Consider the following 23,706-nt stretch of genomic DNA (forward strand, 5'->3'; position numbering starts at 1 on the left):
GTAAACCTAGAGACTTCAGTTAAACCAGAAGCTAGATGGACTTTCAAGTCAGGAGTTTCTCCTTGTATCTACAATATTATAAAAGTTGCTGCCAGGCCTATGGCTTTGCCTGCCTGCCCTTCAGAGACCAGGATATCAGCTGTCCCGAGATCACCCAGGTGGCCACAACAGATGCCCCTCCTTTCCCCCAATGGTGTTTTGTTGGGTTTTTCTATGAAAGTATTACCCATGCACGAAGAAAAACTGACAACTTCAGAGAAGTATGACAAAGCAAGAGAAGAATCATTCATCAAAAAAAAAAAAAAATCATTCATGATCATACTTTCAGCATAATGGGATAGTTTCCTAGTCTCTTTTCAATGCATGTTTTTCAGATAACCTGTAAATAGTTTCCTAACCTTTTCTCATTATGTTTGCATTTATTGTCATTGGAAATTGTTCCATAAATAGAATTAAATAGCTAAATAACATTTCACTGTCTGGATAATTTACTGAACCAATTCTCTTTTAGACATTTTTTTTATTCCATTCTAACATGGCTGTGGACATTTATCTCCAAATATAAATACTTTTTATATTTTAAAAATTTTCCCCAGAATAGGGGCACCCAGTGGCTCAGTTGGTTAAGCATCCACCTCTTGATTTTGGCTCAGGTCATGATCTCAGGGTTGTGACATCAAGCCACATGTCAGGCTCCACACTTAGCATGGAGTCTGCTTAAGATCGTCTCTCTCCCTCTGCTCGTCCCTCCTGCTTGTGCTCCCTCTTTGTCTCTCACTCTTTCGCTCTCAAAAAAGAAAAAAAAAAAATCCCCAGAATCAACACCCATCTTTACATGGCTCTTGATACAGTTCCGAATAAAACCAGGGAGAGCCAGATGAAAACCTTTAGAAAGCATAAGCATTGGAAAAAATATCAAAATCTTGCCATGCAATTGAGAATGAAAACAATACCAATTATATCACACCCCATATTTCCCTTTATAGTATTATCACAAATATGAAAACATACATGATTGTTAACCAGTGGTCTCTCCTGCTAAACTCTAAGTCCCATGAATGCAGGGACCTTTTCCATCTTATTCACAGTAATGGGTATATATTAAGTGCTCAATATTACAGGATGGATGGATAAGTAATCAATACACCAATGAGAATTTGAGAGACAGAGAAGAGAAAAACTGTTAAATACCAATCGTCCAAATTGGTATGAGTAATTGGTAGCACCAACTTACCTCCCATACCCACTTCACGTCTGGCAGTAGAACTCACACCCATGTCAGTTCCATTTATTCTTCATACAAACTTTATTCATACAGTTTTATTTTTAAATCATTTACACATATTCATACAAAGAAAAATAAATTTCAGGATGGAACCTTGGGATCATGGTAATTAAAAAAAAAATCTCTCTGATCATTAGCTACTGAAGACAAGGCAAGAGGCTTAGCGGTCATTTCTGGGGGTTAGTGTATCTCCCCATGCAGGGGACAGTTGAGAAGAATCAAAGCTGCTCCCTCAATCTTCACTTGTAGAGGAGACATGGGGGAAGGGGGTTTTTTAATGCTTTCCCCTAGAAACATTTCAAGAAGTACAAGAGGCATATGGTAACACTGAACTGCTTCTTCACTAGGAATTTGGCAAGACTGTCATTTCTGAACTAACCTTCTAAAAGAGCTAGCTCAATTCCTACTCGCAGGCCTTTCTAAAAGGAGAGCTTGCTGTGCTCACCCCACCCTTCAGCTCTCTGCTCTGTCCTCCCACCAAAGGCCCCAAACAGAGCTCTTCATCTGATCCCATGTGGTCCTTTCTAGGTTCATTCCACAAATAAGCCATCCTCTTACCCCCCAAACATTCTCTGTACAAATGCCACCAGCAACTCCTGAGGACCTCTCAGTGATGCTTACAGCATTACTGCATGCCAGAGAATCTGAACCACAGCCAGGAGAGGTCTAGGAGCAACAGAACTATGAGCACCCCTATGAAAACTCAGCTCTGCTGAGCCAAAGCAACACTTCAATCAATAGGCCAACTCCTGACACCCCATCCCAGGTATGGTCATCACAGAGGTGCACAGCAGAAGAACCTGCTGCACCCAACTGCCCAAGAAAGCTGTACGATTATCAGTTCCCATTAAGTGGGGGAAAGGACAGACATTACAAATGTAGTAGACCCTATCAGAAATGGCAGCTGATGACAAAAGTTACCCTATATCTTTGGGTCCTACCCAAAAAAGCAGCACCAAGAAAGGGCAGGCATGATGAGCAGAGAGATCTGTAGCTGGATGTACAACCCTTGAATTACCAAGGGACTCAGAGACAATACAGCTCAGTTTCCTACAGTCATGTAGGAAGAACACAGACTCCCCCCCCCTACGTTGAGGCAGCTCCTGAGAGGCCACACTGCTTGTGGTCATCAGCCCACCCCCTTGGTAGGCCCATTTGGGGAGAGGGAGTCACATCTAGAGCAGGGACCCCTCCAAGCAGACACTCACAAGGCAGCCCGTCCCACTGTCACTGGGGCAGGCCAAACATAGCTAGGAGGGTCGGCAAATCCCGGGCATCAGCTGCTCCATAGGCATCACTCTGGCCTAACATAGACAATGCCAAACGCAGAGTGCTCCAGATATTCTCCGACATGGCGCCCCCTTCTCCCCTAGGGCCCCGGCTTTTCCTTTGCATGTTCAGGGCCTCCAAAAAGTGTTCCACGGCCTCCCTGTAGGAAAGAAGAATGAGAGCTGGTGAGCAAAACATTACTGGAGGGAGGCAGGTCAGCTGGCATGGAGAGAAAGCTGGGGCTGGTTAGCCAACTAGAGGATCAGAGAATGAGGAGGCAGGGTCAAAGGCAGGAAGAAAGAGTTCACTCAATTCTTCAATAGATGCTCTCACCGGTGAGCTCCAAGGTTGATGCAGCTGATGCCTAGGTTATAGCGGGACCGTATATAGCCAGGCTGTAGCTCTAGGGCCCGACGGTATGCAGCTACTGCTTCTTCACTCTGATTTCCGTTGGCCAGGGTGGCCCCTAGCTTATTCCATAGCAAATAGTCCTGGAAGAGGGATGGAGAAGGATTAGAGACAAGAGCAAGGCTCAGATCCGATTCTGCCCATTCCTCCTCAGGTCACCATTTTGTTTAGCTAGTCCATGTGACTACCCCTTCCCTTCTCCTCCATAGTTCATTGAGTGACACAGTGTAACTGCTCTTATCTCATGTAGACTCCCGGACGTCCAGATGACCCTGTACTCCCAGCCACCTTTGCCCAATTCTCCCAAGGCAATCAGTATATGGAACGAAAGCTCCCATGATTCTGAAAGTCCCAACAAATGATTCTTTGATAAGATGCAGTCATGTCTATTCTATTCCTCCCCAGAGGCTCACATTGGGTCGAACACTGAGGGCAGCTGTGAAACAGTCTACTGCCTTGTCATACTCCCCGCTCAGGTTGAAAAGGACTCCCAAGCCACACTGCACATCAGGGTCAATGGATGTAGGGTCTAGGCGCACAGCAGCCAGGAAGAGCTCTTTCACTTCAAGAAATAGGGAGCTGGATAAGTAGGGAAAAAAAAAACAAAAAAAAAACACAAAAAAAGGTGGATGGATATGTCTATATTCCTACCCTTCCAAAATAATTCCTTAGTCATTCATATCCCCAAGATTCATCAATCAATCAATCATCCTCCTACTCTCAAATTCTACTTTAGAAACATTTTTTTGCTTCATTCCAGCATGGCACTGTAGAATGTAGACCTCCTTCAAGTATTTCCTGGGTTTCCCATACCACTCTTAGACCCATGACTCTCGATTCATTCAAGCTTCCAAAATCAAGGCCCCTCCTCCCACTGGGACTCAGGTTACCATCTGTCATCCCAGGAATCCTTCACTCACTCTGACAACAGAGACCCAAGGATGCGCTTGCTGGGGCCCTGTCCTGGCCCCCCAGCCCCTTCTTCACCACGCACGACCAGATGGGCATAGGCCGGTGTGTAGCGCAGCCAGTCTCGCAGGGTTTCACAGGCCTGTCGCTGCAGGGACTCATTGGTGAAGCTCACAGCCAGTGCCATCAGTGCTGTCCGGTTATCTGGCTTTAGCTCCAGACACCTATTTGGACAGAGGTGGGCAGAGCTGGTATACACAGTGACACTGGAATGTAGTAATGGAATGCAGAGTCATGACGGCCTCACCTGCCAACTCCCTCATATTAAGATACAGAGGAATCCTGTACATGATGAGTTATTGAAAAGAAAAAATAGATATGAGAAGAGGAATGCTTTAGCAGCCAAGGAACCGGTGAGAGTCCCACATATAAAATTAAAAACTGATGAAAAAATGGAACCAGATATCTCCAATTCACTCTAAACCTTACATTTTCACCATAAGAAAACACTTGTTAGTGATCAGAAAGAAGACAAGGATATGGATCTGGAATCCTATCATTCTAAAGGCTATTTGTAGAGTTCTAGAACCACCTCATTCCCCCTCTTAATGTACTCACTTCCGCAGGGCACTGATGGCTAATAGTTCTTGTTCATTCTCTGCCTGGGTGGTACCCAGATACTGCCAAGCCTAGGGAGAAGGTGACAGATTCCATTACTCCTATATTCACCTTTCCATCCTCCCGTCCTCTGGCATCCCCCATTCACCATCTCATTCTTAATCTCCTCCACCCCAGACCATCACCCAGGCCCTCATCCATCTGTACTACTCTGTGGGGCTTCTTCAAAACTGATGGAAGTAGTCTCTAACATGAAGTCAGAATAATGAGTCACTCACTTCCATGTGCTTAGGATCCTGTTGTACAGCCGCCTCAAAAAGCAGCACAGCATTTGGCAGGTCCCCCTCCTGAAGTCTCCGGAGTCCTTCCTCAAAAGGCTGGGGGTGGTCACGCAGGGGGTTCTCCTCCTCAAACTGGTACCCCTAGAGGGAAAGAAAGCCAAGTGAAAACCTAAGAAAGCCAAGTGAAAACCTGTCTAAGAAAGCCAAATGAAAACCTAAGAAAGAGCACAAAGCAGCAGGAAGGGAGAGGACAACCAAGACAGAGGTGAAGATGATGAGGGCCTCCAAAAAGGTGCCTGAATTAAATGCTGACAAATTTTCCATCCTAGAAAGGAGATCATCTAAGCCTACAATAAAACCATTCAGCATCATGCTCATGCTTCTACCTCCTGTTCAAAGCTAAGCAAGTCTACAAACTCTGATCCATCCTGGGAATAAGTTAATTTTAGGAAGTCCTTAAAGGCCTGTATTTCCACATCCTTGATTCTCACCACTGGACAGAACACATTTCTTACAGGATCCACGTATACTAATGATATAGGCTCTCCTTAGCTATTCAAAGGGCATTTCTTGTTTTCCTGCAACAGTGTGAAAATGAATAATAGAAATGGAATTTGTGGGATCCCTGGGTGGCACAGCAGTTTAGTGCCTGTCTTTGGCCCAGGGAGCGATCCTGGAGACCTGGGATCGAATCCCATGTCGGGCTCCCGGTGCATGGAGCCTGCTTCTCCCTCTGCTTGTGTCTCTGCCTCTCTCTCTCTCTCTCTCTCTGTGTGTGACTATCATAAATAAAAATTTTTAAAAAAATGGAATTTGTAGTCAGAGGCCATACCACTCAAATGCCTAGCTCATAGAATTATTGTGTACATCGACTGGATAACACTGTGTGCTCAAACCCTTTGAAAATTTTAGTTGTTCCCTAATTTCATTTTTAAATGTTACTAATATTAATCTGTATCTGATAGTAAATCAAAGATCCCAAATGCCTAATGGCAGAAAATGCTTCAGAAAGACACTTTTCGTCTAGCTGAGGATTTCTCAGTTAAGGAAAGAATTACAATGCTGCGTGCAAAGCTTCATCTACTGGTATTTCATGTTAGACAAGGAGGTAATAAGATAAAATGGGTCACTAGTAAGACTCATGACTTGATACAAGCAAATAAAATGTTCCTTTTTGGGGAGTAAATAGTTACCATCACAGAACAATATACCAGGATGAAAACAAGATGCAAAATACCAGGCAGAACCCATCTAAATGTAGCTAAGGACACATAAGAATGAAACCATACATAATAAAGACCTGAGCAAGGCCTTTTTCACTATTACTGTGGAATTGTTAAAGAACTGGAAACACTTAAATCTTACCAGCTAAGTTCTAAACCATGATAAGTCATCAGACACAAATTATTTGTGACAAACAAAAATAATTACAATGGAAATCTTCTAAGAAGCAAGAAATATTATAGGAAATGGATTAGAAATAAATGTACTAAAAGTATATTCATCGGGATGCCTGGGTGGCTCAGCGGTTGAGCGTCTGCCTTTGGCTCAGGGCATGATCTCAGGGTCCAAGATCAAGTCCCACATCAGTCTCCTGAAGAGAGCCAGCTTCTCCCTCTGCCTGTGTCTCTGCCTCTCTCTCTCTCTCTCCCTCTCTGTCTCTCATGAATAAATACATAAAATCTTTTTAAAAAGAAAGTACATTTATGTTGAGAACAAGTAATGTTCTTGGGATATCTCTGTACAATATGAAAACTTAGAAGGTTGAAAATGACCTTACACCAGGAATCAGCAAGCCTTTTCTGAAAAGGGCCAGATAATAAATATTTTGTCACAACCAATCAACTCCACCGTTGGGGAGAGAAAGGAGCCACAGACAGGTAAGCACACAAACATGACTATGTTCCAATAAAACTTTACTTATGGACACTGAAACTTGAATTTTATGTAATTTGCACATTTCACAAAATACTATTTTTCATTTATTTCAACCACTTAAAAATGTTCAAAAAACTATCCGCTCACAGGCTAGGCAAAAATAGGTGGCAAGCCAGACTTACTTGCAGGCTATAGTTTGCTGACACCACCTCCCCCCCAGACTATCAGTTTCCACAAAATAAATCCCTCCACATTCAACCTCAACTACTGTCTATCATCGATCTGTGTTTTAAGCCACCCTATAGAAAACAGAGATCACTGTCACCTATAACACAATTTCCTAAAAAAATTAATTTCTGCCTCAAATCTATTGAGAGCAGAAAATGAGAATATTCACCCAAGTCTTATATTCAAAAAGCATAAAATATTTTTTATAAAAGAAGTATTATCCTCAAAAGACACTATAACAACAAGTCAATGCCATCAGGTTGCAATCACAAGGGCTCTCTAAGTGCCCTCTCATCCATGTTGTCTAGCCTCCTTGAAGTTTTATCAATTGCTGACCAGAGAGGAATTTTTCACAATTAGAGTATTTGCAGAAATGGGAAAAAAAATATGTTGGAGGAAGCTTCACCAGACCAAAGAACTTGCCCGGAGGAAGCTTCAACAGTCACATGAGCTTATGACTGTTGTTGCAACCTAAAAAGTCAAGTCTGAGCCAGTCATTAAGTCTGATTCACTGTCTGGTCTACTTTGAAATCTCACAGGATCACACTGCAAAAAGAGGATCACTATTAAGAGTCTGTACCATCGGGATCCCTGAGTGGCTCAAAAGTTTAGTACCTGCCTTTGGCCCAGGGCGTGATCCTGGAGTCCCACTTCGGGCTCCCTGTGTGGAGCCTGCTTCTCTCTCTGCCTTTGTCTCTGGCCCCCACCCTCTCTCTCTGTGTCACTCATGAATAAATAAATAAAATCTTTAAAAATAAAAAAAAATAAGTCTGTCCCATCACAGAAACTTCTCCTTTATCATCTGCTTGAGATAGACATGTTATCTTGAAAATTTAAGGACCATCCAGTAAAAAATAGTATTTTCAGAGATCCATGAATTTATATGACAGAGTCAGATTCAGATTTAAAAACAAAAAGAGCACTATTGACAAATAATTCAGTAATAGCATAAAGCCAGATAAAATCTGAATTTTTCATTATTAGTAACGAAGTATAGCACATTTCTGTGGAACATTAATGCAAATGTTCCTCATCCTAAATCTGCAATATCTCAATGAATTAATTATATCAAATAGGGTTTAAGAATCTAAAAACATTATTTTTAAGTTTTGAATTAAAACTTTATTCAAAAAAAATTTTATTCCACCTAACAAGTCATTAACACGGGAGTAAAAAATGCTACTCATACAACATCAGTACTACATCTATGTTTATCAAAAGCATAGAAATTTTTATCTCAAATTTATAATTTGCCATTTGTAAGTTGATGGAACCTATGCAACTATCAAACTGCTAAAACAAATTAATAAATGTATTATCTTCACGTATTTCCTTCAGTTCTTCCTCCTCAGAATTCTATAGAAGAAACTCTTATTGTGGCAAAATGTAGTGAAGGGTCCAAGACGGAAGCTGTTTTCTATTACTTAACAGTATAGCTCATAAAAAATCAGACTGCAACAGTAAACAAAATCTTATTTTTCCCTGTACTAAGTTTTTCATTGGCTTTCAAATGCTAGCCTTACTTTTTTTTAAAGATTCTTTTTCTTCTTATTTGAGAGGGAAAGAGTACAAGTGAGAGAGAAAGAGAGAGGGAACACACACATATAAGCAGAGGGAAGGGGGAGTGGAGGGGAGGTCCTGGAGCACTCAGTCCCAGGACCCTGGGATCAAGACCTGAGCCAGAAGGCAGATGCTTAACTGACTGAGCCACCTAGGGGTAAAAATGTTCTCAATCAACCTTCAAAGCAGAGCTCCTTCACTGTGCTCTGAATGCATCATAGGCAAATCTGCACAGGTATTATGTCATTGTCTTAGCGTTGACAAGGATGGTCTATTATTATTAATCTTTATGTCCTAAGAATAAAGCATAACTTCAATTACTAGGGAAGAGTATGACAGGGAATGATTCAGACTTCCTTTCACAGGAAGGGGCTCAAGGAAGTAATTACTTGAAAGTAAGTACTTCCCAAATTCAGGATTAGAAAAGAAACAACAAAAAACAAAACAAGGGGGAGGAGGGGCAAGATGGCGGAAGAGTAGGGTCCCCAAATCACCTATCCCCAACAAATTACCTAGATAACCTTCAAATCATCCTGAAAATCTACGAATTCGGCCTGAGATTTAAAGAGAGAACAGCTGGAATGCTGCAGTGAGAAGAGTTCGCGGTTCTATCAAGGTAGGAAGACGGGGAAAAAGAAATAAAGAAACAAAAGGCCTCCAAGGGGGAGGGGCCCCGTGAGGAGCCGGGCTGAGGCCGGGGCAGCCCGGGGCGAGTGTCCCCAGGACAGGAGAGCCCCGTTCCGTCCCAGAGAAGCAGGAGCTGCACCAACCTTCCCCGCGGAAAGGCGCCCCCAGGGAGTTAGAGCAGGACCCAGAAGGGCGGGGATGCCCTCAGGCTCCCTGGGACACTAACAGGCACCTGCGGCGGCGCAGAAGAGTGCGCCGAGCTCCCTAAGGGCTGCAGCCCGCACGGCGGGACCCGGAGCAGCTCGGAGAGGCGGCTCCGCGGAGGGGGCTGCGCAGCTCCGGGAGCAGCTGGGCGGCGGTGGCTCGGGCAGAGGAAGAGGCTCCGCGGCGCGGAGGGGGCGGCGCGGCTCGGGGAGCAGCTCCGAGGGACTCGGGCGGCGGCTCCGCGGAGGGGGCTGTCGGCCGGGAGCGTGAATCCAACAGCACAGGCCCCGGAGCACAGGGCGCCGGGACACAGCCCAGGATCCGGCCTCCCCCGGGACAGGCAGAGGCCGGAGGGCCCAGGACCGCAAGGACGCTCCTGCCCCGAGCCGAGCAGATCAGAGGCCCCGCCCCAGAGCCCCCAGGCCCTGCAGACGGAGAGCCCCGGAGCTACTGCGGGAGCTGAATCCAGGTTTCCAGAGTAACCCCCCCCCCCCCCCCCCCCCCCCCCCCCCCGCCACTGTGGCTGTTCCTCCTGGGGCCTCACGGGGTGAACAACCCCCACTGAGCCCTGCACCAGGCAGGGAGCAGAGCAGCTCCCCCAAGTGCTAACACCTGAAAATCAGCACAGCAGGCCCCTCCCCCCATAAGACCAGCGAGACGGACCAGTTCCAGAGGAAGTCAAGGGGCTTAAAGTACACAGAATCAGAAGATACTCCCCCGTGTTTTTTGTTTTTGTTTTATTTTGTGTTTTTTTTCTTTCTTTTTGATTTCTGATTGCTTCCCCCACCCCACCCCCCTTTTTTTCTTTCTTTCTTTTTCTTTCTCTTTTTCTTCTCTTTTTTCCTTTTTTTCTTCTTTCTCTTTTTTCTTTTTCTCTTTTCTTTCCTTCTCTCTCTTTTTCTCCTTTTCCCAATACAACTTGTTTTTGGCCACTCTGCACTGAGCAAAATGACTAGAAGGAAAACCTCACCTCAAAAAAAAAAGAATCAGAAACAGTCCTCTCTCCCACAGAGTTACAAAATCTGGATTACAATTCAATGTCAGAAAGCCAATTCAGAAGCACTATTATACAGCTACTCGTGGCTCTAGAAAAAAACATAAAGGACTCAAGAGACTTCATGACTGCAGAATTTAGATCCAATCAGGCAGAAATTAAAAATCAATTAAATGAGATGCAATCCAAGCTAGAAGTCCTAACGACGAGGCTTAACGAGGTAGAAGAACGAGTGAGTGACATAGAAGACAAGTTGATGGCAAAGAGGGAAACTGAGGAAAAAAGAGACAGACAATTAAAAGACCATGAGGATAGATTAAGGGAAATAAATGACAGCCTGAGGAAGAAAAACCTACGTCTAATTGGGGTTCCCGAGGGCGCCGAAAGGGACAGAGGGCCAGAATATGTATTTGAACAAATCCTAGCTGAAAACTTTCCGAATCTGGGAAGGGAAACAGGCATTCAGATCCAGGAAATAGAGAGATTTCCCCCATAAAATCAATAAAAACCGCTCAACACCTCGACATTTAATAGTGAAGCTTGCAAATTCCAAAGATAAGGAGAAGATCCTTAAAGCAGCAAGAGAAAAAAAGTCCCTGACTTTTATGGGGAGGAATATTAGGGTAACAGCAGACCTCTCCACAGAGACCTGGCAGGCCAGAAAGGGCTGGCAGGATATATTCAGGGTCCTAAATGAGAAGAACATGCAACGAAGAATACTTTATCCAGCAAGGCTCTCATTCAAAATGGAAGGAGAGATAAAGAGCTTCCAAGACAGGCAGGAACTGAAAGAATATGTGACCTCCAAACCAGCTCTGCAAGAAATTTTAAGGGGGACTCTTAAAATTCCCCTTTAAGAAGAAGTTCAGTGGAACAATCCACAAAAACAAGGACTGAATAGATATCATGATGACACTAAACTCATATCTGTCAATAGTCACTCTGAACGTGAACGGGCTTAATGACCCCATCAAAAGGCTCAGGGTTTCAGACTGGATAAAAAAGCAGGACCCATCTATTTGCTGTCTACAAGAGACTCATTTTAGACAGAAGGACACCTACAACCTGACAATAAAAGGTTGGAGAACCATTTACCATTCAAATGGTCCTCAAAAGAAAGCAGGGGTAGCCATCCTCATATCAGATAAATTAAAATTTACCCCGAAGACTATAGTGAGAGATGAAGAAGGACACTATCTCATACTCAAAGGATCTATCCAACAAGAGGACTTAACAATCCTCAATATATATGCCCTGAATGTGGGAGCTGCCAAATATTTAAACCAATTAATAATCAAACTGAAGAAATACTTTGATAATAATACACTTATACTTGGTGACTTCAATCTAGCTCTTTCTACACTAGATAGGTCTTCTAAGCACAACATCTCCAAAGAAATGAGAGCTTTAAATGATACACTGGACCAGATGGATTTCACAGATATCTACAGAACTTTACATCCAAACTCAACTGAATACACATTCTTCTCAAGTGCACATGGAACTTTCTCCAGAATAGACCACATACTGGGTCACAAATCGGGTCTGAACCGATACCAAAAGATCGGGATAGTCCCCTATATATTCTCAGACCATAATGCCTTGAAATTAGAACTTAATCACAACAAGAAGTTTGGAAGGACCACAAACACGTGGAGGTTAAGGACCATCCTGCTAAAAGATGAAAGGGTCAACCAGGAAATTAAGGAAGAATTAAAAAGATTCATGGAAACTAATGAGAATGAAGATACAACCGTTCAAAATCTTTGGGATGCAGCAAAAGCAGTCCTGAGGGGGAAATACATCGCAATACAAGCATCCATTCAAAAACTGGAAAGAGCTCAAATACAAAAGCTCACCTTACACATAAAGGAACTAGAGAAAAAGCAGCAAATGGACCCCAACCCCAGCAGAAGAAGACAGTTAATTAAAAAACAAAACAAGGAAAGCCTATAATCTGAGAACCGAGTTTTTTGTTTTTGATTTTTTTTTTTTTTTAGATGTTAGAGATAGAGATGATAGAGAGAGGGAGAGAGAGGCAGAGACACGGGCAGAGGGAGAAGCAGGCTCCATGCCGGGAGCCTGACACGGCACTCGATCCTGGGACTCCAGGATCACGCCCTGGGCCAAAGGCAGGCGCTGAACCACTGAGCCACCCAGGGATCTCCTGAGAACCAAGTTCTTACCTTATCGTAGGAAGCAGACGTGAGGTCATCATAGTCAGAAAGCCAGGGGTGAGCCTCAGCATCCCGTTTCGCCATCTCCTCCAACTCTGCCTGCAACTTGTCCCAGAAATCGACATCAGACTGTAAGGAAGGGAAGGCAGGTAGAAAAAGGAGATCCATCACAAGTACCCCACCCTATCCTCAGCACCATTAGGATGGATTCCCTAAGGCAGTAATTCTTAACTTTCAATGCATCCAAGAACCTCTGAAGAGCTTTTTTAAATGCAGATTCCTAGATCCTATCCCCAGAGTCTAATTCCACAGTATGAGGCAATGCCCTGGGATTTGCATTTTTGATAGTTACCCACCCTGCTCCAAGAAGTTCTGACACAGAGGGTCCAGGAACACTATGGCATACAATGTTCATCATCTGTGATGTTAAAACACCAACTCTCCAATGGAATGTGTTCCTTTGAAGTGTCTGCTCCTATACTATCTGCTCTCACCTCTATAGCTGACTTGGCTCGTTCAAACTCCATATCAAGGGCAGCTGTGTTTACTGGTCTTGTGAACTGGTCAACCCAGGCCTCTGATGTACCCTGTGACAAAGAAGGATGGTCATACCACCACCAACGTTCTACTGACTGAACACCCACTGAACACCAGCAACTTGGACACTTCTGAGAACATTCTCACGATCTCTTTCCCACCCACTTAAGACCTAGATACTACTAAGACAAGCTGGCAATAAGATCCCTTCCCCATCTGGGACCATTGAACACTGAACCCAAGGCATGGGGCACCAGGCGGCTCTGAATTGGGACTGGAAAGTGACAATGTCCTACCTGCTGCTGTATAAACTCTGCTGCCCACTGTTCTGCCTGAGCTCGGCCCGACCCTGCACCGGACTCCAGGGACACCTGCCCCTCGCCAATCTGCCGCACGAATTTCAGGAACTGGGGCATAGAGACACACATAGGCCACTTGGAAGAGGACTCCCAGGTGTGCACTCTCAACCATGCCCAAAAGAAGCCTGCACTTACCCCTCCCCCTGTCCATCTCTAGCTGTAGACAAGATTTGCTAAAGACCCTGAAAAATGTCAAAAGCAAAAAGAAAGGGATTTCTGACTTTAAAGATTTGAGAAGACACAGAAAAGCGAAAGGGTTAGTATCTAAGGAAATGAGGGGAAAAAATGCTGGAGGGAAGAGACAGGATCCTAAGTCTCTGTTCTCCAGAAGCTAGACTCCTGACTTCCAAGACCAGCTCTGCTAAGCAAAGCAGCAGTGCGATGTGTCTCACCTCAGAGTTAGCCAATTTGGGGTCATCCACCTTGGCCACAAAGTCACTGGCTGTGTGCTGCAGATCCTCCTCAGGATGATATTCATCATACCTGGAACATGTGAAGACAAACTAGTTCCACACACTAATCTGCCACCACCTTCCCCATGCTATTCCCTACTCCCAGCCCATGGCAATTACAGTTCTGAGGGGAAGTGGAGGGGAGAAGGGTGGTGACACTATTCTCTTGTGAGGACCTACAAATTCCAATTTACATTTAAAAAGGACACTTTGGACAGAAGTGGCAAAGTGTACTAGTAGTCGCTAATGTAGCTAGTGCTACATTCTTTTCTCCTTTCCATTCCCAAATACATTTGTAGAGAGAAAGAATACAGTAGCAGCCTCCAAAGTAAAGAGGGAATAGGGTAATGCCTTTTGCACAAAGCAAAGTTACAAACTTCGGTTAGGACACTTAGGATTCTTGACTTGATTATATTTGAGACATAAATTTCTAGGGGTAATAATACAAGTGGGAACCTTAACATAAAAAATGAGGGGACTGCATGTGGGTTTGAGAATGTGAATGGAGAGTGGTGAGGGAAGCTGGGAAAACTCTCTAGTACTCCTTTCGCAGGGGTCCATCCAGGAAGAAGTAGCTGAATGGACTCACCAGCGATCAGTGGCAGCTGTTCCCTCAGGCTCTCCTAGCCACAGCTTCTCCTCTGACTGTTCCAGATATTCCTCCGCCCAGCGGGCAGGGGACACAGACAAAGGATCTACAAGGAGCAGAGGGAGAGAAATCACACAGGGCTAAGTGAGGGATCAGAGAAAAGGAGAGTACTACGCATACTCAACTGACCCTCTACCCAAGCCAAAGCAGATGAGATCCTACTGAATCCCTCAGAGACTCCTGATCAAACCAAAACACTACTGAATTCTCAATATGCAACCCACTCCCAAGGGGCCTGGGGTGGAAGTTTACGGAGTTAGAAATAAGAGAACAAATAAGGAGACTCAGGAAAGGAGTACAGACCAACCCTTTTGCATGAAGTGCCAGAGTATTCTCAGTAAGAAATTGCAGGCACTTAGGGCCTCGACCTTCCTCCAAGGTCTTACAGGCAACTGTAAGGAGCTAAGGGAGCACAGAAGAGACTCTGCTCCTTAACCAAACCTCTGGTCCGTTCTCCATCAACAGACTTCACCCTCTCCCAAGAAAACAAGCCTCATATTTCATCTTAATATAACTACCTAGAGAATCTGAGAAGCAGAATGCTGGGCTAGAATTTAAAAATACATTGGTCCACTCCTCCCATTGGATGCCTGTTCCATTTTTTTTAATTGAGATGTAACATGCAAAGATGAAAGTACATACAGTGTACCAAATGTAAGTATGCTGCTTTATTAACTCCTACACATGAATACACTCAGATCATCACCCAGATCAAGGCACAGAAGGTTTATAGCTCTCTCACAGGCTCCCTGAGACTGCCCCTCCCCCAGGAAGAGCCACTAGTCTGACTTGTCACTTCTGATTCATTTTGAGAGCTATGTTTTTTTGTTTTTATTTTCATGACAGACACATAGAGACAGAGGCAGAGACACAGGCAGAGGGAGAAGCAGGCTCCCTAGAGGGGGCCCCATGTGGGACTCCATCTCAGGACCCCAGGATCATGACCTGAGCCAAAGGCAGAGCCATCGCTGAGCCACCCAGGTGTCCCAAGAGCTATGTTTTTTTTTGTTTTTTTTTTTGTTTTTTTCAATTTACTTATTTATGATAGTCACAGAGAGAGAGAGAGAGGCAGAGACACAGGCAGAGGGAGAAGCAGGCTCCATGCACCGGGAGCCCGATGTGGGATTCGATCCCAGGTCTCCAGGATCGCGCCCTGGGCCAAAGGCAGGCGCCAAACCGCTGCGCCACCCAGGGATCCCGAGAGCTACGTTTTTAAGTGTAATTCTAGAAATTGTCTCAGAAGCTCTAGTGACAAGGAGTGCCACTGCAACATTATAATAAACATACCAATGTGATAGATCAAATGAGGGCACTGAACTCTTCTTTCTCAACCCCCAGAACTTTGTCCTGTATTATTCTGGGGCCAGGAAGAAAAACTAAACTAAAACAAAAGCATTACGACATTATTCAAAGAGGCACTAGAAAATGAGTAAATACAGAAAAGGCAAGAGCCTGCAGTATGCTTTCCTTCTGCTCAGCATCCATACCTTTCCACATCAACACTGAAATGGTCATCTTATCTTTGTTCTCAGTTTAAAGCTCTGTCATTACTTTTAACACTGAGAAGGCAGATTCATGGCCTCAGTATTACATATGTATTAAACATGTAACAGTATGAAATGTGTAACAGAGTTATCTATTCTATTTAACTGAGACTTTTGTGAACAATTTTAACAAAATAATCTGAACATCTGAAAAAGTAAAGTCAAAACCTGAAAAACAAAAAACAAAAAAGGATCCAGACTCTCAAAATACACCTAATTATAAATAAATATGTTGATGATTTTTATCATACAATCTTTTAATTTCAAGGCCTCTCAACTTTTTTATCCAGATTCCCTCACTAGTTCTTACAGGCAACATTTCTCTTTCCTTTGCCCCAACTAGACTGTTGGCTCAAGAGTGGAGACCTAATAAGGAGATACTTAATACTTAAGTAGACTTTACAATGCCTCCCGGTCCCTTTGTCTTATTCTGTTGAAAACTAGCCACCCTTCCTCCTTACTCTCCACTCACTCCTTACTCTCAACTAGAGGATTTTGCAGAAGCATATTCTGGCCACAAGTGCTCCTCAAATTATAGAGAATACTGTTTATGTGAAGTGCTCCTTTCAAGGACAAGAAGCAACAGAAAAAACAAAAAGCATTTGGGCTTTAAGAGAAACATGAGGCAGGTTAGAAAAAAAGTCCCAGAGACATGAAAAGTCATCCTCAAATAGCCATAATTTGGTATTTGACCATATTAGCCATAAGACTCAGAATCTTCGGGCATTGGGAACCTGCTCCAACAAAGGAGTCAAAATGAAATGACCAAAAGAATTCTATTTGGCCTTCACATTATTTTTTGAGAAATTCTTACAGAAAATCAGATCCGCCTGGATATCTGAGATTGAAGGATTTAAGGCCTACAGAGGGGAAGGGACTATGCCGGGTCATGCAAATTAGTAGAGTTAGAACCAAAAACCTAGATACCAAATATCCAATTCAGAATGTTCACCTTAGTTTCTCATTGAGTGTTCTTCCACCTAGGCACAACTAGCCCAAGCTCCAAAGTCAAAAACTCAGAACTTCCCACCCTTATCCATAAATGTTTCTGAGTTTGCTAAATTCAGAGGCAAATAATGTAGGTTCTAGATCAGCCTACCAGGCACTCAAATCCCAGCCACTACTTATTCACTGTGCAAGGTACTTAACCTTAAGGTTCCATTTCCTTATCTAAAAAATAGATAACAATAACTATCTCATAGGGATTGTTGTAAAGACCAAGTGAGATGATGTATATGTAAAGCACAAGGTAACATATGCTAGCTATTATTATCACCACTCACAGCAAACCCATAATGAAAGCAGAAAACATCACAATGCGACTGTTACTCCTTTTTCTTCCACAGCCTCTTCCACTGCCATGGGGGGTGGGGGGGAGATCTGTTGCACTCATCACCTGCTACTGCTGCCTACCACCTTCCCTGTGAAAGCGCAGGTTTATTTCTCATGATTAGCACAGGAACTCACACACCATGTTAGCTGAGACTGTCTAAATTCAAAACCCCTTAAAGATGTATCCCATCCCCACAGATGAGTCACAAGATGGAGAATTAGTTGGCCCAGAAGATTTAGGGGCAGGGTTGGGGGTGGATTGCACCACGAAATACAGCAGACTCAAAAATTAGCTTCATGTGGTAATGGAATAATTCTGTAAATGGACTGCGGTGGTAATTACATGAATTTATACACGCAATAAAACTGCATAAAACCAAAACACACACACACAAAGGCATGTAAAACTGGTGCAAGTTAATAAACTCTGTGGATTGTACCAATGGCAATTGCGTGATTTTGATACTGTACACAACTAACAGTTATGCAAAATACTATCACTGGGGAAACCAGAGTGAAAGATACCAGAACTTTCCTCTACATTTTTTGGCAAGTTCCAGTGAAAGTATGATTTCCAAATAAAACATTAAAACCAGAAAAAAATGAACATCAAGATTTCTTTTAAACTTGAATCTTGGGATGCCTGGCTGCTCAGCAGTTGAGCGTCTGCCTTCAACTCAGGGCATGATCCTGGGGTCTGGATCGAGTCCCACCCATGACAGTCTCCCTGCGAGGAGCCCGCTTCTCCCTCTGCCTATGTCTCTGCCTCTCTGTCTCTCATGAATAAATAAATAAAATCTTTAAAAAAAAATTGTCATAAACTTGAGTCTTGAACCTTAACAATAGGGATTTGAAAATAATAAGGATTTAAAGAATACAACCTCCTTTCATCTTGAAGTCTACTTATCCATAAAGCAATACGTAACCTATATCAGCAATATAATAGCCACAAATGTTATGAAGATAACAAAAAATGAATTACCAGAAAATTAATTTTATTTAGCTTTTTCCCAGGTATCAATTCATTTGTTCAATAAATATTGAAGGTCCACTGCCTACAAAGCAATATACTAGTGAAACTGGCATTTTTATGAAGGCAGACCTCAAATAGCTCAACTTCCCTTTCCAGCTTTCCATCTCCCTGCCTCCATGAAGCAGAAGCAGGCACAGTCCCAAAAGAATGTATAAAACAGAAGAAATCTCCCAAAGAGGACTTAACAAGTCAGGTCCAACAAATTTCCCAAAGTTGTTTTTCACTTACAGGTTAAGGAAGGTTTCACTGGTTGCAAGCAATTCCAGTAATTATAACAAAAATCTCATCAATCGCAATGTTTATAGTAGCAATGACTTTCTTTTCTGAGTTACCAAAAATGACAGATACCCCCACATTACAAGAGAAGTCTCTCTAGGATAACAGATAACTTAAGTATGAGGTTTGTATGAAAAGCTTAAGTCTGATGAGGGGGTTTGTTACAACTCAGATTTTCACTTGAGGCAATTCCCCGAAGAAGATTGTCACTGATAGGGTAACAGCTCTAGGTATGGAGTCTAGACTCAGAAAGAGGAGTTTGAATGTTATCTCTGTTACTGAATGACTTTGAACAAAGTATTTAACCTTTCCGAATCTGTTTCCTCATCTATAAAGTGGAGAAGGAATATATACAAGGTAAGTGTAACTGTGAAGACCAAATGAATTGGAGATTATAAAGGGCAAAGTACTATTAATGAAACCAAGAATACCTATTGTTCTACCTTAAACGCCAACGTAAGGGTGGGAAAGGGAGTCATGATTAAAGAGACCAACAGCTTTTATTAAAGACGGATTTTTGTTAGATTTGGGTTTTTTTCCTAAAGACAGAAAGCTCTATTTTTAGAACATAAAAACGATGGAGGGAGAAAACAATTAGGTGTCATTAATGATCTCAGGAATGAAAAAAAAAAAAGAGATCTCAGGAATGTTTAAGAACTAGGAAGATGGGAATGCCCTGAGAGTCTAGAATCTTTGTAACTTTCTCCATTTGTATCTTTTATCATTCTGAATTTCTTAAATTGGAAAAAAAACTAACAAGTGCTTCTCCTTGAAAACAATGAGGAAGAGGAAAGCTAAAAAGAATGCCCTTCCCCATGCCTTTAATCAGACAGGCTTGAGGCAGAAGAATCAACCCCAAGGGATATAATGAGCATGGACACTCTCAAAGATGGAGAACTAGGCTGGGACCCTGAAAAACTTAGGGTGCAGGCCTGGCAGAAGAGTACCGTGGTTCAGCCCACAGGGTCTGGAATCATTCAAACCCAGAGTCAAGTCCCAACTCCACCTCTTACAAAACTGTATCACCTTGGGCAAATCACTTCATCTCAAAGCCTCTTTTCTTATTTACATGCTAAGAATAAAAACAGTAACTACCTCAAGAGTTCTGATGAAGATCGAACAGATAATACACTGAAACCAATTAATACAAAGCCTAGAATATGATAAGTACACATTAGCTATTGTTATATTTATTACTGTCATCAGGATATGGTCTTTGCCCTCTAAAACCTTATATGTCAGGCCCTTGAAAACAATTCCACTTTCCAAGGCCTCAACTCTGTTTAAGATGCCTAAATGCCGGAATCCCACGGGCTGTGCTTAGTATTTCTTCCTGGGCAATACTGCCATCCATCCAATCTGTGGGTCTTCACCACCAAACTACAGTAATAAAGGTCCAGATAACAAAGGGTTCTCTCTCCTATTCTCTCTTTATATAGAGAGACACAAAGAGATACATATACTCTCCAAAATCTCTTACTGAGTTCCAATTCAGTCCCATTTCATGTAAGTTTCAATAACTCCCTATTATCACCTAAGGGAGATCAGGCTCAGTGCCCTAGAGAAATGAATCAAGAGTCCAGGAAAGTCATAGAAACTGAAGTCAGTCTATATCCTAAGATGAACTGGGGGAACAGAACAGAACTCTGCCCCACTATGAACCACTTTTAGGTTTACCCACGACCATCCTTACCTGTTACTTCAGATATGAATTCTTGGGACCAGTCAGTCTCATTATAATCCTGAGTTACATCCACAGCATCTCCAGCAGCAAGAAACTCCTGGGCCCAGTTCTCAGACAAGGCCAAGTCAGCCACACCAGGAGCTTAAGAGAAAGAAAGAGAAAAAAAGAAGAAATGCATATCATTCTATGCATCATGCCTCAGGAATCCTGAGTGCACATGAAAACACTCTGGCCCTTTTGTCTCCTTCTGCAGCTCAGTTCCTCAATGCCAGCAGCATCCAGATATGGAACCCCCTCGGTCCTACTTGAACGGAAAATGGTGATCTCCCCCCCCACCAGACTCTGGACCCACCTCTCTGGGGTGCCTGGCGGAAGTTTGACTGTTCAATCTCCTGCATCTCTGCCAGGAGGTCATCCATCTTGAAGGTCTGAGGGGCACGGGATACAAGTGGTGCATTCTGGTCCTGGAGAAATTCGGCCACCAACTGCCAGAAGAAAGATGATAAAAGAACTCAGCAAGAGACAGGGCCCAGTGAATGAGGGACTATAACGTCAAACACAAGGAAAGAGAAACCCAGAAACTACAAATTTGGAAATACTCAAATAATACATTAAAAAAAAAAAAAAAAAAAACAAGCAGAAGAAATAAGGCAAATCTCACTTGGTCAGGAAGGCCCAAAGGGTGAAATATAGGTGAGCCGGGTTTAAAGTAAAAACACGATGGGCAAAAGAAAAAGGGCACTGAACAGACTGGCACGTTTACCTCATCTTCAGACGCTACTCCCAAAGGCTTAGAGACCTAAGACAGAAAAGAAAGGGAGGCAATACGGTACAGTGATGAAGTCCACACACACAACCCCGCTCGGCAGAGGTTAAAATGCCTCTAGCATCTAGAGTGACCTTGGGCAAGTCACAGAACTTCCCTGAGCCCCCGCTTCTTCACCTATAAAATGACTGCCTTGATCTGTATAAAGATGCACAATGCTTAGCACCGTGTTGAGTAAACACTCATTAGTAGTGGTAACTACCCCTATTTGCAACCCAGCAGAGAAAGCAGTTATCCCAAACTGTCCATGTGGCCCCTCCATCCGGAGCCACGACTTGAGTTTTCCACCTCAGGAACACTCACCGCCTCAGAGGCCGGGGCTCCTGGGGGCCAAGGGCCAGGCCTCAAGCCCTCCTGCCGAAGGGCCTTGTCCTGGGTGAAATGCCCGGCCAGCTTCATCAGCGGGTTGGCACCCCCGCATTCGGCCTCCACCAGCTCCCGCATTGCCATGGTGACCGCCAGCTCACTGATGGGCAGAGAAGGTTTGGAACTGAGGTCCCGCTGCCAGATCCTCCTCCAACCCACAACTCAGCCCGCGTCAGGGGGAGGCGGGCAGACGTCGGTCCCGGGTTGTGAGCCACTCGCCACCCTCCACCGCTGTGCCTTTTGCTACGGCCCCCACCTCAGCCAGGGATCCGAGACGGGGGCCGGTGCCCTGCTGCCGCCCCCCGCCAAGGCCACGGCTTTCAGCCCGGGCCTCTCGAGCGGCCTCCACGACTGCGGTCTCAGGCGGCCGGGCCGGTCGGCACCGCCCCCCACACAGGGGCCTGGGCCCCAGGGGGCTGAGGAGGAGGATCCCACAGTCGGGCTGTGCCGGGGCACTGGACGCGCGAAGAAGAGTGGTAAGGCCGCCAGAGCGCAAGCCCACTCCGCCCAGCCCCGCCGCCCGGCGAGCCCCGCGGGGAGCCATTCCTTGCCCACCACGAGTCACCTGAGCCCCTCCCCCCATTCGGCGGGTCCCGGCCCACCCCTCCCGCGCTCCGGACCACCCATTTCCCCCGCCCCACACGCAGCTCCAGCTCCGCCCCCGGGCCCCGCGAGGACCAGGCCGGGCCGGAGGAAGACCCGGAACGCGTCCTCGCGCCCCCTCGGGACCCGGCGCTCACCGTCGCGCGCCGCGCCGCACGACCCGCCGGGGCACCTGGTGCGGGCTGAAGGGGGAGGGGAGGGGAGGGGCGGGGCGGGGAGCCAGGGGCGGGGCTCGGGCTTAAAGGGGCCGTGGCGGCCGCGCAGCCTACGCTGCCCTGCGGAAAGCTGTTTGTAGGGGCGGGGCCTTAAGGCTGCGACGCCGCGTGACGGTTGGAGCCGTGAATCTTAAAGGGGAAGAGCGCCTTAAAGGCGAAGTCTTAGAGCGGCGACCCGAGAGCGTTACAAAGGCTCACCCGCACTAGGACTGGTTTGATGGGAAGCTCAAAGAAGGATGGAGCTAGGAGGGGCTGCCTGAGCTTTGGGGGGAAATCCGCGGGACCGTGATCCTGGATTCAGCTGACTCTTACTCTGCGGCACATTGTGACCCAAGGGGATTTCCCTGCCCTTTCTGGGCCTCAGTTTCCCCTCCTATAAAGGGGCTGGCTAGTCTTCCTAAGCTCTGAAGCAGGTAAGAGAAAGGCCATAACACAGGTGTTGCAGGGGTCAAATCCAAGGCCTTCCTCAGCCTTCTAGTGATGTCCACTTCCAAACTGCCCCAAGTGGGACATCGTCACAGTCTCCTTGGAGACAGAGGCCTGCCCCCAATCCCTCTGCCGCTTCTGCGTGGTGGGGAATATAGCGCTGGATGATGACAAATTCCGGAGACTAAAATAGGATACGACGACGCATCCTGAGTCCTCTCAAGCTGGTAACATACAGGGAAGGTGCACAGTGAATCACTAGTCTCTCCTTCCTCTCTCCCCACTGGTCAAGGTCATTGTGGTGGTCATATTCCCACTGCTCCAGACTGGGAAAGCACAGACATGGTGCAAGAAATGATCACAGGCCTCAGGCCCCACCATCTGCCACAGCCATTGGCTCTGAGGTCAGACTTCAAGGGCGTAAACCCTGATACCTTACCTGACTCCCAGACCAAGGGAGACCTGGTGCCACCAAGAAGGGCAGAAGCTGCTCAGGGCTGCTGGTAATTGAGCAAGGATGCGTTAGTACCAAGACTGAAGCACTCTCCCAGCCCAGGGTGCAGGAGGGAAGACAGACAGCAGGTGGCGCCCTGGGCCAGGCTTGTTTCCTGATTGTCCCGCACATTTCTAAGGTGGAGGCCCCAGGGGATCAGAGGAGCTTGGTTCTGTAAACTCCTCCCAGGGAAAGTAAAGAAGCTGCTCTGACACCGCAGGAGAACAGAATGACAGGGCAGACCTGAAAATTGTGCAGAATTTCTCCTTTTCTTACCTTTTCACCATCTGCCCCCCCACACACACACTGCCCGTGTACCCTGGAGAACATAAATCCCAGCCCTTGCATGTTCACTGTTCTCAGACTGCCACTGTAAAGAAAATACCTAGTACCTAGTACCTAATAAACTAAACCATGCCAGAGAGGAAGGGATGCTCTCTGTAAAGCATAAAGGATCCCTGAAGAGGGCAATG

General features: G+C 45.1%; 1 protein-coding gene across 13 annotated transcripts; it reads right to left on the bottom strand.

The window, feature by feature from the left end:
* Positions 1 to 1,287: 1,287 nt before the first annotated feature.
* Positions 1,288 to 23,313, bottom strand: PEX5 (peroxisomal biogenesis factor 5). 13 transcript variants are annotated; one of them, XM_072766084.1, is made up of 16 exons: positions 23,180 to 23,299; positions 21,434 to 21,596; positions 21,068 to 21,103; positions 20,657 to 20,789; positions 20,314 to 20,445; positions 14,376 to 14,481; positions 13,727 to 13,817; positions 13,272 to 13,382; positions 12,933 to 13,025; positions 12,448 to 12,567; positions 4,768 to 4,911; positions 4,490 to 4,560; positions 3,883 to 4,095; positions 3,376 to 3,541; positions 2,888 to 3,045; positions 1,288 to 2,714 (listed from the first exon to the last, which is right to left on the bottom strand). In XM_072766084.1, the coding sequence occupies exons 2-16, from the start codon at positions 21,578 to 21,580 to the stop codon at positions 2,513 to 2,515; spliced, it is 1,923 nt and encodes a 640-aa protein (XP_072622185.1). In that variant the 5' UTR covers positions 21,581 to 21,596; positions 23,180 to 23,299; the 3' UTR covers positions 1,288 to 2,512. The 13 variants fall into 13 exon arrangements, with proteins under 13 accessions (XP_072622185.1, XP_025851066.1, XP_025851069.1 ...); XM_025995281.2 differs by lacking the exon at positions 23,180 to 23,299 and adding an exon at positions 22,237 to 22,422 and having other exon boundaries at positions 12,448 to 12,543; XM_025995284.2 differs by lacking the exon at positions 23,180 to 23,299 and adding an exon at positions 22,237 to 22,412.
* Between the last annotated feature and the right edge of the window lie 393 nt (positions 23,314 to 23,706).

The sequence above is a fragment of the Vulpes vulpes genome, chromosome 8, assembly GCF_048418805.1.
Source record: "Vulpes vulpes isolate BD-2025 chromosome 8, VulVul3, whole genome shotgun sequence".
Taxonomy (NCBI): Eukaryota; Metazoa; Chordata; class Mammalia; order Carnivora; family Canidae; genus Vulpes; species Vulpes vulpes.

Coding starts and splice junctions, on each gene's coding strand:
- PEX5 (XM_072766084.1), bottom strand. CDS start 21,580: ATGGCAATGCGGGAGCTGGTGGAGGCCGAATGCGGGGGTGCCAACCCG. Junction 20,446..20,656: donor CCGCCAGGCACCCCAGAGAG/GTGGGTCCAGAG, acceptor CTTTCTCTTAAG/CTCCTGGTGTGGCTGACTTG. Junction 3,046..3,375: donor CCCTCAGTGTTCGACCCAAT/GTGAGCCTCTGG, acceptor TCCCTCTTCCAG/GACTATTTGCTATGGAATAA.